Source organism: Podarcis raffonei, chromosome 7, assembly GCF_027172205.1.
Source record: "Podarcis raffonei isolate rPodRaf1 chromosome 7, rPodRaf1.pri, whole genome shotgun sequence".
NCBI lineage: Eukaryota > Metazoa > Chordata > Lepidosauria > Squamata > Lacertidae > Podarcis > Podarcis raffonei.
In genome coordinates, this window is record NC_070608.1 from 91,194,283 (window position 1) to 91,207,856 (window position 13,574).

The window sequence follows — 13,574 nt, forward strand, 5'->3', positions numbered from 1 at the left end:
CCAGAACAAGTTTTTCTGAACAACACTGTATGATCAAGATGCTGTAAACAATAAAACAAATAAACCTGCCTTGCTGCTTACCTCTATGGATCTAAACGGGGCGGGGAGGCAAGTTGTACACAAACAAATGGAATCTGAGCAAAAATCTCAAGGCAAGCTTCTAGGGTTTAAAGGTGTAAAAAATGACAATTTCAAAGATGATTTAATTATTTCACACCTCAGAACCAATACGATGTTCAATTGGGTTCTCTGGTGATTGTTTCACGCCACAACATTTTGTCTAACAAGCATAAGGCGATCCAGCTGTTCAATGCGAGAGGTAACTGTGACAATGCAGTAAGCGAGAAACAGTGGGAGCCTCCTAAACAAACGCAGAGCGAACCTTTCAAGTGGTATGAAAAGGTGGGAAAAGATGGAGGTTCCTACCTGCCTGCTGAGTACCAGCAGAGTGATGAAGAAAATGAAGAGGGACACCGAGCCCATTGTCTTGAGATCTTTCAGTATCCCTGGTCTGTGAAAGCAAATGCGTAAGTAGAATTGGCAGGAAAACAAAAATGCTATTCATATTCTGAGCCTGTCCACTTTCCTTTGAGTTGCTGCAATGGAGGACCAGATTATACTATGAAATACAAGCTGTAAAGCATTTCTTGCACTATAACACTTTAGGCTGCTATCTGATGTGAGCAAATGTTTCTCCATATAAGAAATTCATGAGCAGGGTTCAATGAAAATAAGTCAAGTTTTCTCTCTGACTGACTAGTTTCCAATGTATTTTGGGATCTCCCCCTTGCCATTAGTTTAATTGCAGCAAGATTCCAGACAACACATACATCTGCTGTAAAGAGGAACTATATAGGATACGAGGAACAATTTACGCTCTAGTAGGGTCACACCAGGCGCGCAAAGCTTTCAGACTGTTATTTGTTTCCATGCCCCTTTTCATAAAGAGATCAGATAACTAGAGTTATGATCTTTATTTTTGTTTATTTATTTCATTTATGAATCACATTTCCTTTGAAGAAATTTGTATTGAGAGAATGAAATTTTGGTCACGGTAAAGAAAATTAAATACCTCATTTGTGGAACATATTAGTTTCCTATGAATAATGCCACAGTAATTGCACATATAATCACTAATGCTAGAGAACATTATCTCTTGCTAGCCTGACAAATCTGGAGACAGGTGGGTCAATTCTGCAATCCTGAAAATTAACGCCTGCCCTGCTTGTTATTGCCCTTGCCTGCTTGGCGATATTTGCATTATTATTATTTTGTCATGCTACTTATAAAACCTAAACCAAACAGCTGAACTGAACGCAATTGTTTTTTCCTCCCTCCTCCAGGAAGCAGGGGCCAAACTAGGTTTTAAAGGGAGACAGAGCTGCCACGGCTGAGCCCATGTGTGACGTGACATCGCCATACTGTGGATCTCCACACCCCACATAACCAGCAGGCTAACACAGGGCTTGTCCACACTTCTGCTGGTCCCCCTGCTTTCCCCTGGGGAAACCTGCTCTTTAGAGCTCCGGTAGAGAAAACATCCATTGGGTTTTCCATGGAGTGATGTCTGATCCAATTCAGCACTGTTGTTGGCATCCATCTGTCTCATGAAGCAATGGAGTGCATCTCCAGGGGTGAAGTCAAACCGCTGAAGGATCACAGTGCCTGCTGTGGCAGCAGAAACCGGCACCTTGTAACTTCTGCCTCCTGCGTTCCTTTTTGCTCCGGTAGCAGTACTGAAGTGACCTCCCCACACTCACTGGACAGTGTATATGGAGGTCATGAGCTGCCAAGAGGACAAGACCCACCTCTCAGCTTCACTGATGTGGTCCAAAGGAAAGCAGGGCAATACGTTTCACACCAGCTTGGCTGCTGGATTTACCAGAAGGAGGCACACAAGGCACCATCCAACTCCATTCTGGATTTGTGTAGAATTCACTCCTTAGCCTTTTCTTTTCCCAAAGACATCCCACAAGGCAGTGGAGGTATAGAATCAGTTTTCCTTCTCCCTGATGGGCTCCCTTCCCAGCTTGACAAGCCCCACCTGTCCCATCAGTGCTAAAGAGCAGGTTTCCCTGGGGAAAGCTCTAGGGCAAAAGGGAAACGGCTTGGATCCGTGCATAGAAAGCACAGGAGAAGCAGAAAACCTCTCGGCCCTGTGATTTCTAGGCACAGGACAATCAGGAGTGTGGATGAGCCCACAAAGTATGTTGATGTCATGCCACATTTGTTCGACTACTACACATTACCAGAGGAGGAGCGCAGTGCAGGCAGCTCTGTGGCTCTAACAACACCTCAGCAGCTCCTTCCCCGAGGCTCAGATTCGCTGGCCTACCTTTTCAGAGGCGCCATTGTATAGAGGGATTTGCTGTAGCTGTCCAGCACAGAACCATGTGTGTGCAGAAGAATGACATTATAGGCCACCAGAGCAAGCAGCATGATTGCCATTTTCAGCTCATGATTTATCCGGAGGAAAACAGAACAGGAAATCAAGCCCAGGATGCAACTATAGATGAAGTACTGGAAAAGGAAAGCAAATATTTGGATTTAGTTTGCAGCTAAGGCCTAGTTCTCACTAATCTGTGGTTGGGTTGTGCCCTCAAGTAGAAAATAAATAAAAATAAATTCACACATACAGTGTGTGTGTCAGGGTGAAGAATCCAAGTCTTCTCCATGACAAGTGAGTTTTCCATGAACAAGAGCCTATTTTCACATGCTCCATGAGATCGGAGGGGGCATTATCACAATGGTTTCTGTGGTTTCATCCCATGCCACTGTGGTGACATTTAAAACGCTGGAACCTCATAATCAATTCCCCAGGTCCATCCTGCGTAATTGTTGTACTTGCTTCGCAACCAGGAGACAACTGGATGAGAAGGACCTACACAATAGCCCCTCCCTCTTGGTTCAGGACAGTGGAGGTTGCTCCATTAAGGCCAACAGGGCAGTGCCCCACCACACTCAACCTGCCCCCACATTTACAACCAACCAAAGGCTGGCACTGCCTGCTGGTTTCCTGCTCCTTAGTCTCCTTAATTGAAGAACCTGAAGGAGCATGGACTTTCATGCAAATGTAGTTAGGACTGGACTAAAAGACTCCAATCCTATGTACACTCACTTGGGAGTTTGTCCCAGTGAACCCAGCAGAACTTCTTTCCCCAAGGCCCTTTGCTAGAATGTCTAACAGCTCCTGCGAAGGTGTGACATTTCCTTGGAATGGAAACCTTTGCATAGCAGTAGCAACTATGGAGGGAACGTTAAGAGGTGCCTCCAAAGTGGACCTTAGTCTTTCTGGCTCTATTGACGGTACCGGAACAAGCTTATACAAATAAGAAATATAATATGAACTTACTGGAAGGAAAAAATAGTTGTTTTGCATATATGAGAGGATATGACTGCTTGCATTCAGAGAACTTGCATTTGATGTATTTAGCATGGAGAGGAATTCAAGCACACCATCATCGTCCAAGAAAAACTAGAACAAACATGAAATCTCTTAGGATCTGGAAAAACGAGACATGAACCTACCACCTTTAGAGGCAAAAGGGACAATAATTCATCTTCAAACAGCCTTTAATGCCCCCATGGGGGTGGGACAACAACTACCTCAGTCTATCTTGCTTTGGCCCAGGACTATGAACCTTCAGGTTCTGGAGACCTGAAATGTGCAACAGTGCTTAGCAAGAAAGATTTGTTGTATCTGACGAGGTGGGTGGTAGTCCATAAAAGCTGATACCATAATAAATTTATAGTCTTTAGGGTGCCGCAGAATTCTTGTTGGTTTTTATGCAACGAGAGTGACACGGTACCCCTCTGGAAATTGTCAAAGGTACAGCAGACTAGTTGAGGTCAAGATCATTGACCTAGCAACCATATACCCACTTTGCCACCCAGGCTATGGTCCACAGTTCTCAAATCTCCCTTGCTGGTCTAGTTCCTTCTTGCCAATGGTGTATAGACCCTTGTAAGATTTTTCTCTAGGGCTATTCTTCCTCAGCGCCTCCTTTCTTCAACTCCTTTGTTTCCTCAGACACTGGCTTTGCCCCATTTCTTTATTTATACTAGCTCTATTCAGGTGATCTGACCCCAAAGTGCATCAATCCACAAGTGGAGCTCTGTCAACAAGCCAGCCCCAACACCAGGCTCTTTGATAAGCCCTGGCCCCACTGCAAACATCTGCACAGAGAGGGCTCTGCATGTACAGCTCTTTCCTTGCAGATGTTATCACCGTATGTGTGGACACCAGGAGCAAGGCTAACCAGAGTGTGCAACTTTGGGGGCAGGTTGAGTCAACCCCAAACCCGAGTGCAACTGCTGCATGTAACAAGCATCACAGAAACACGTCAGAAAGATAGAAAAATAGCAATGGAAACAAAATCCCGTTCAACTTACCATATTGAATACAGCCATTGTTAATATTATAGCTGTTGTTATCAAAGTGAGCAGGATACGTGGCCAGGGGTGGTTTGCGATGACTCCGGAGGACTTCAAGATCCACATCAGTGAGGCCGAGACTTTCTTGTTGCACTGCTGTACACGGAATACAGGAAAATGCATCTCTATGAATAATCTGTTTCTTCCACGTTAACTTCAAGCAATAATTCTCACAATTTTAAACGGCAAGAACATGCAGGCGATGCACAGAGAGCAGCTGAGGAGAGGGTCTCAAGCATTGCTCAAACACATTGATGAATTGTTCTCGAGTGGATTAAAATGTGCACTGAATTGCAACTATTTCCATATTGGAGCTGTAAGGTAGGAAATGACTGGCTAACCACAACAGTAGATAAAAAGGGAATTAAGCGCAAAGGTCACTGATCAACTGAGTCTTATGTAGGATCCGGGGATCAGACAGTTCTTATTTCATTTTTTGGCAAATGCAGAGACTTCAGAGTAGCTAGCAAGTATAGCATAATTTTAAAATTCGCAGTATATTAAAGAAAGGATCCAGACACGTTAAAAACCCATTAACAATACTAAACATTAATAGCAGAATGATAAACGCAGTATTAAAAACCATTCGACTCACAGAGCCCTAAAGCCAAGCAGCATGAAAAGTTATTTCATTTGCTGTGTAAGGACTACAATAAATCTAACCAGGCAGACCTCCCTGGGAAGAGTATGACATCATAAAAAAATTAAACCCTAAAAGCTTTCTGTACTACAAAAGTCCCCACTATCAACATCTCAGTCTTGAGCACTTTTATTTCAGATACATGTGAACGGATTCTATAAAAACATTTAAAACTGAAGTTACCATAACTGCTTTCCACTTTCACGTAAGTAAAACTCAGCTACAATTAAATTTAAAAACTGCTAAAATAAACTACAATTATTATGACATGATCAGCCCAGAAGGAGCACCAGCCATTTATCCATAACCTACTTCATTTTATTCTCTCTCAGTTTCTGCTTAGATTACTTGCCATGAACACACATTGCAAAATTCCCATGGGGGACATTTCTCTCCATCCCTTTAACTTTTATTTAAAAAGCAACGAACAAAGGCAACTGAACATGTGACAGAGGGCCTATCCACCCTTCGGCTTGTTCCACGTTTTCTTCCGTTTGTCACAGGGCACATGAGTAGCACCAAAAGTTTTGTCCGGGTCCTTCTGCCACACCTTGTTGTTGTTTAGTTGTGTCCGACTCTTTGTGACCCCATGGACCAGAGCACGCCAGGGACTTCTGTCTTCCACTGCCTCCCACAGTTTGGTCATACTCATGCTGGTAGCTTTGAGAACACTGTCCAACCATCTCGTCCTCTGTCGCCCCCTTCTCCTTGTGCCCTCCATCTTTCCCAACACCAGGGTCTTTTCCAGGGAGTCTTCTCTTCTCAGGAGGTGGCCAAAGTATTGGAGGCTCAGCTTCACGATCTGTCCTTCCAGTGAGCACTCAGGGCTGATTTCCTTAAGAATGAAGACTAGGTTTAATTTTCTTGCAGTCCATGGGACTCTCAAGAGTCTCCTCCAGCACAATAATTCAAAAGCATCAATTATTTGGCGATCAGCCTTCTTTATGGTCCAGCTCTCACTTCCATACATCACTACTGGGAAAACCATAACTTTTACTATACGGACCTTTGTTGGCAAGGTGATGTCTCTGCTTTTTAAGATGCTGTCTAGGTTGGTCATTGCTTTCCTCCCAAGAAGCAGGCGTCTCTTAATTTCGTGGCTGCTGTCACCATCTGCAGTGATCATGGAGCCCAAAAAAGTAAAATCTCTCACTGCCTCCATTTCTTCCCCTTCTATTTGCCAGGAGGTGATGGGACCAGTGGCCATGATCTTCGTTTTTTTGATGTTGAGCTTCAGACCATATTTTGCACTCTCCTCTTTCACCCTCAATAAAAGTTTCTTTAATTCCTCCTCACTTTCTGCCATCAAGGTTGTGTCATCTGCATATCTGAGGTTGTTATTTCTTCCGGCAATCTTAATTCCGGCTAGGGATTCATCCAGCCCAGCCTTTCGCATGATGAATTCTGCATATAAGTTAAATAAGCAGGGAGACAATATACAGCCTTGACGTACTCCTTTCCCAATTTTGAACCAATCAGTTGTTCCATATCCAGTTCTAACTGTAGCTTCTTGTCCCACATAGAGATTTCTCAGGAGACAGATGATGTGATCAGGCACTCCCATTTCTTTAAGAACTTGCCATAGTTTGCTGTGGTCCACACAGTCAAAGGCTTTTGCATAGTCAATGAAGCAGAAGTACAGTGGTGCCTCGCAAGACGAAATTAATTCATTCCGCAAGTTTTTTCTTCTTGCGAGTTTTTCGTCTTGCGAAGCACGGTTTCCCATAGGAATGCATTGAAAATCAATCAATATGTTCCTATGGAGACCGTCCGGGGACAGAGGGGAAGCGCCGCGCGCCTTCCCCTCTGTCCCCGGACCTGTTTAAAGCAAGGGGCGGCAGGGAGAAGATTGCTTCTCCCTGTTGCCTGCCCCGCAATCTCCGGGGACAGAGGGGAAGGCATGTGCACCTTCCCCTCTGTCCCCGGACCTGTTTTAAAGCAAGGGAAGGGGCAGCGGGGAGAATCGCTTCTCCCCGTTGCCGCCCCTTGGTTCAAAAGGGGTCCGGGGAGAGAGGGGAAGGCGCGCGCGCCTTCCCCTCTGTCCCCAGAGATTGCGGGGCTGGCAACGGGGAGAAGCGATCTTCTCCCCGCCGCCCCTTGCTTCAAAAGAGGTCCGGGGACAGCGGGGAAGACGCGCTGCGCTTCCCCACTATCCCCGGAGCATGCGGGGCAAGCTTCGTTTTGCGAAGCAAGTCCATAGGGAAATGCGTCTTGCGAAGCGGCTAAGAAAACGAAAAACTCCTTCGTCTAGCGAGTTTTTCGTCTTCCGAGGCGTTCGTCTTGCGGGGTACCACTGTAGATGTCTTTCTGGAACTCTCTAGCTTTCTCCATAATCCAGCGTATGTTTGCAATTTGGTCTCTGGTTCCTCTGCCTCTTCTAAATCCAGCTTGCACTTCTGGGAGTTCTCGGTCCACATACTGCTTGAGCCTACCTTGTAGAATTTTAAGCATAACCTTGCTAGCGTGTGAAATTGTGCGGTAGTTAGAGCATTCTTTGGCACTGCCCTTCTTTGGGATTGGGATGTAGACTGATCTTCTCCAATCCTCTGGCCACTGCTGAGTTTTCCAAACTTGCTGGCATATTGAGTGTAGCACCTTAACAGCATCATCTTTTAAAATTTCAAATAGTTCAGCTGGAATACCATCACTTCCACTGGCCTTGTTATTTGCAGTGCTTTCTAAGGCCCATTTGACTTCACTCTCCAGGATATCTGGCTCTCCAGGATGTCTGGCTCAGGATGTCTGCCACACCTTACACTGAACTATTTCAAGGGTGCATCCCTGAAAATGTTTGATATTCCACCCAACAACGCTCCACATTGTTAAGACATTGAAAAGCGTATGAAATAAATCTCTGCCTTCGGTAGCATGGCTGCTTTAACAACATACCCTAAATGTCTACATACCAGTTTTATTACACTAACACCACTTACCTAAACACTTTCATGGAACCTTTTATCAGCATTGATAAAAGCTACTTTTAACCAAAAAGGTTTATGTTTGAAGAGAGCTGCAACATTCAATAAAGGTACTGCATTAAGAAAGGGGGGGGTGATCTTTGTGCCTTTCACTAGAATGAATGCTTTATTTTTTCCAGGTTCCTCCTGTTCTTTTATTTGGCATTACTTGGAGTAGGAACAGCTCCGACCTGAAAACTATCTGTACATTTCAAGCTCAAGAGATATTTGGCATCCACCTGTTAAGTAACAATCAGGGACACATCAGGTCACATACCCTTTTTGCTTTTTTTCTCCTATACATCAAAAACCAAGTCGCTTTGGAAAAACTGTCCAGCTAGTAAGACAGTTTCATTTAACAGAAAACACAATGGGCGAGAAAGAAATTGCTTGCAGTCTTGACAACACTGAGTGATGTGAACTCTAGAAATCATCACAGGTTGGTAAGTAAAAGTAAATTAACTCCAGGGAAGAAAGTCCTCAGCGATCTGTTTCCTTACCCAAGCTACGAAGAAGGATATTATGCTGAAGGAACTTTTCTTTATAAGGTGGTCTTCAATAATGTTGAGATATTATGGCCTCATTACTGGAATTGAGGTTCTAAGAAAAGCAACATGCTCCCAGCACCTACTGAGCTATTCAGCAAAACAGATAAAAAGTATTACTGAAAGCAAAAGACAGGCAGCTGCAAAGGAGACTGGAATTAATATAAAAAATGCCAGGCCTCCCTTAAAATATCTCCTTTTTGTAATAATATGATGATAACTGTACAGGAAGGAAATGTGTATGTTCCTTAGAACACAAAGCACCTTTGCAGTAATGTAATTACCTCTTCAGAGAAAGAAAACAATCAAAAGCCATCCTTTCATTCTGAGCACAACTTTTGTCTTAAGGCACTTTTTGTCTAGCACACTTTGAGAGCAGCCTCCGCTGCAGCACCTCCATCATGGCTTCATTTGATCTGATTTTGTCTTTTCTCTTTCTCATTTGTTCCTGGGTGCTCTTTACCTACTTGTGGTGCAAGTGCACTCCACAAGGGACAAATCCATCCATTTGCATTTGCAAGTAGGTGCACTGACTTGCCAGCTTCAAGCTCCAAACAGATGCACAAAAGTGCAAGTAAAATGCTTGAGAGCAGGCTAGCATATAATGCCACTAACAATGAGGGACGTTGTCCTAGTTGTCCAAAGCCCCAAAGTCTCAAATCCCTACTAAACCCCCAGTCAAGTTCTTCTTCCTAGCTGAGATGCAGGCTTCTTCAGCTGCTCTCTTCTTCTGAAACATTTGGGGAAAACAGGAGACAAAGTATGTTACTGCAATGTAGTCAGCACCCAGTGATACCTATATCTGGTCAGTGTTAACTGGATTCCCTGCAACTGCAGGACAATCTCATTTTCCTCTTGCTGGGATAAGTAACAAAGAGCATCATTCAGAGCCTGGATCTCTTTAAAGCAGTTTCTTCATTCTGATTCATTGTCCTGAGAACGCTGACCCAAAGTTTTGATAAGCCGAGTTACCAGTGGTGGTGGTTGTGCTGCAATGGAACTCCTGGGGTCAGGATCCGGTAGAACAAGTTCTGTGTTCCCATAAAGACTTCAGATTTCTTTTTCTCAGTGCATAACTATATGTCGCCTTAGTTCTGGCCTTGAGTACAATTTCTACGCACGCTTAGGGCCCAGCCATGTTTCCCCTTAAATCCAGAACTCTTCGTGCCATTTTCAGTTTGGTCCAGGGCTGGGTGTTCCCACTTGTGATTTTTGCCTTGGATTTTACTTGGGAAAGACCCCCAAAACCCAGTGTTTCCCCCTTCATTCTTCGTATAACCAATAGTCTGCTTTTCATGTTGTCTTCACCTTCAGCTCCCCCCACCCGTGGCAGAGAGTCAGAGAATCAGAAAACCAGAGAATCAAACCATCATTTGACATATACAAAAGGAGCTGCGACCCTTCCAATACCTATTAATTAACACTTATTTTTAAAGACAGAAAATAAAGCTGTGATTGGAATCATCACAACAAATCAAAGAAAACGAGCAGGAACACACACATTTTGCACATGTATCATTTGACCACAGTTTTTATTAGCGCTAAACAGGGAAGAGTAATAAAAAATTAAGCACTCAGAGAAAACTGGAAGTGCACTGCAACCAGAGATATTATTCTGTAGGTGATGGGGGGGAAAGAAGGAAAGGAGGGAAGAACAGATTGCCCCAAACATAGCTCCCAGGAAAGCATGCTTATTCCCCTTCAAGATCTATTTTAGGATTAGAAGAGGGACAAATATTTCTTCCAGTTTTCTGTAGACTAATGTTTGTCCTGATTCAGCAGGAAACAGCGCGTTTTCCTAGGAAAGGCAATGGGACAAAAAAAAACCCTACTGGACCCGTGATAATAGATAGATACAAAAGGCTAGAAATCACAGGACAAACAGCTGTGTGGATGGGCCCTTACTGTAGTGAGTGAAGACTCAAGTGTATTAGGGGCCTCCTACTTGCAACTTGCACTGTAAACAAGTCCCCTTACCCTTCCATGCTATAATCCCAAACTGAACTGGAGGCCCCGTGCTGTCCATTTGTGTGGGGGTAGAAACCTGCACTCCAGAGCAGAACTGTGCAGCTTGATCCTGAAACAGCATCCCCTCCATCCCACACAGTAAACTGTTCAATTTCAAGAGCCACTTGTGACCTGAGATGTGCGGGGTTTAGAACCTTTTATCTCAGGATGTTGTATATTAGTTTAAATTCTTGATTGGTTACACATTTTTTTTGGAGGGGGGGGACTTAATTAAAAATTATTCATGCTTGTCAGCAAAAGTCATTGGCTATGACAGGTCAGACAAGCTACAATGCAAGTCTCTCCGTTTTTCATCTCCAGTAAAGGTCAGTACATAGCAATGCCTATATGAAAAAGCTTCTGCATTTCACATCATTGAGAAAAGTGTTAAGCAAATTAACTCCAAGAAAGGAAGTTCTCAAAAGGTTTATTTCTCACCCAGACAACTAACAGGAAGGGAAAGTAACCTTGGCTGTATTGCATGGGCGTTAAGGCCTCATTGCTTATGCAGAACGAATTGTGTTGCTAGGGCATTCTCTTAATACCTACCAAAAGCTGTCCAGCAAAACAGATAAAAAGAATGAAGGAGAGCACAAGGAAGGCAGCTCCAAAGGAGATCCCAAGGGCAGACTTTCTACAAGACAGGAAGAAAGGCCTGTTAGAGAAACCAATGTACAAATAAAAGACACAGAAGGAATTCTGGTTGATGGATTGTTCAAGCACGTTTGCAGTCACTTAATGTGACTGCAACAGCCATGTGGGTCTGCCTCCTTTGAAAATTGCTTAAAAGGAAGAAAGAAAATGCATCATATATTATTGTATCTTAAAGAATAGGCAGAATGAATTCAGTCTTGATTGGTCTACTTTGGTTGTATTGAAATCCCAATGGTACATTCTGGTATGTTTTAAATTTTCAAAACAAGAGTGAATACTAAGGAATGGATCTTTTAATAATTGTAGGTTAGATTAGTTTTAGGTATAAGTAATCTAAATGAATATTTGCACTTGTTGAGGAACTAAGAAGTGGCTTGCTGAATAACATCAACTTTTATATTCCTGCTCTTTTCATCTTTCTTTGTTTTTGATTGCAAGCTGCTTTGCATGGGCATTTGCCCAGAAAAGCAAGCTAAAAATTATATCTATCATCGATCTCCATTTAGCCACAGATGAGAGTCAGAATGCTGGAGGCCCACCACTAACCCCTCCTGCAAACTTTCCTATTAGAGTACCCATGTGGATTCTGACATGGACTATGATCTATCCAACATGTGAGCAGCAAGGACGTTTACTCCTTCCAGGCAACACCTCTCATTCCATGTGGCAGCAATCTTTCCTGGAAGCCCTTTTGCCAAAACAAACATGCTTTAAGACTAGATGTGCTTATGTACTGGGTTTGGAGAAACGCAATGTACCTTCTCAAGGCTGCTGTCGTTTTCTTTTTTACATGGGTAGGAACAAAATAGATCTGAGGGGCCAATGCTAGTGTATTGCCCAGGGACTCCCAAAATTGGAGCTAGCTAAGCAGTCCAGCATTCTTTGCAAGAATCCCAGAAACAAGGAGGTATTAAGTAGGCTACTACAAACTAGTCTGTCATTAACCAATGGCACCTTCTGTCTATCCCTGTTTTTAAGATTTCAATATATGTATGGGAAAGATGTTCATTGACAGATTCCTGCAGGGAGCTAATTTTTATCTTCAAGAGCTTTGACTTGAGTTTGATAATTTCAGTATCTTTCACTCTGTGGGGTTGGGTGGTTTTTTTTTTTTGTACATTCATGAAGCTTTCAACAGATTTCAGTCAGTGCAGAGGCTTGGACTGCATAAGAGCTTCATTGTTAAAACATCTTTTGAATATAAAAATCCATGGCAGCCCTCCCTTTTCTTTTACCAGGTGCAGGAGAAAGAAAGCCCTTATAAACACAAGTGGGTTTTTTGAACTTCTTCTTTCTTTCTTTCTTTCTTTCTTTCTTTCTTTCTTTCTTTTTTTGTCAATTGCTTCCTGACAATCGATGGTACAAGTGGTTTGTTTTTTTGGAAATTCAAGTGTACTGTACATACTGTTCTACTGCTCCCATCCCAATATTCTGAAAGTTTCCTATTTATAAATGCATGAAATTCAACAGCGGTTTGCATTGCAGAAGGCTTTTGAGCAGTTTTGTATGACTTGAACTGCTCCCACCCAGAGGCTCTTTCCCAGAAACCAGTCATTTGTCTGTGTGTCACAACACAGTGTCCCATCCCAGTCCCATCCAGACATGCTGCAGCAATACCAGTGTTGGAAGGCCAGCTCTGTAGCTCTGTCCCAATGGGCACTGATGGGTCAGAAAGATGTAGGAGGGCAAAACCAGCCAGAAATAGAAGCAGAATTACACGCCAGGATTTATTTATTTATTTAATCAGCCAGTCCCTTATTGCATTTGGGATTAATGGCACAACATTCCCAGAACTGAAAAGGGTGACAACAACATGAATGGAGATAAACAAAGAGCTGCGCAAATTTCTTACTTACTTGGGTAGTACTAGGATCTGCACAAGAAAAATGCAGAAGAATATAAGACAAGCACAGGTCACATAGTACTTGAACGCAGGAAGCGTTGTTGCTCTATACTAAAACAAAATTAGAAAGAGATTACAAAAAAAACCTAGCATAATTTTAAAACAGTTGGTAAAATTAACTCAGTTACTAGAGCACAGGCTTATGCTTCCTGAGCTGACCATTAACTCAAAGACTTTAAAGAAAAGAACTGGAAAAAATCACGGAGAGCAGGTTTATCAGCTGCTCTTAGCTATAGTAGCTAAACAGAACCTCCATGTACCACGGCGATGCACCTCTGCCCACTAGTGGCAGAGGGACCAATTATGGGAAATGGGTCTTGCTTTCATGCCCAGCTGATAGGCTTCCTGGAAGCATCTCTTTGGTCAGGGGGCACCAAACTAGATGGACTCTTGGACATCACAGATTTTATATTGTTATATTGTACCTCTTCAAT

At 43.2% G+C, this 13,574-nt stretch overlaps 1 protein-coding gene across 8 annotated transcripts in view; it reads right to left on the bottom strand.

Annotated features, from left to right (window-relative positions):
• The window catches only part of ADCY2 (adenylate cyclase 2), a 142,861-nt gene that overhangs the window by 41,840 nt on the left and 87,447 nt on the right, over positions 1-13,574 (bottom strand). For all 8 annotated transcript variants that reach the window (XM_053397533.1, XM_053397536.1, XM_053397531.1 and 5 more), the window contains 6 exons: positions 13,094-13,191; positions 11,133-11,217; positions 4,393-4,530; positions 3,353-3,475; positions 2,336-2,520; positions 427-511 (listed from right to left, as the gene is read on the bottom strand). In XM_053397533.1, the coding sequence (XP_053253508.1) occupies positions 427-511; positions 2,336-2,520; positions 3,353-3,475; positions 4,393-4,530; positions 11,133-11,217; positions 13,094-13,191 (714 nt within the window). The remainder of the gene's footprint in view (positions 1-426; positions 512-2,335; positions 2,521-3,352; positions 3,476-4,392; positions 4,531-11,132; positions 11,218-13,093; positions 13,192-13,574) is intronic.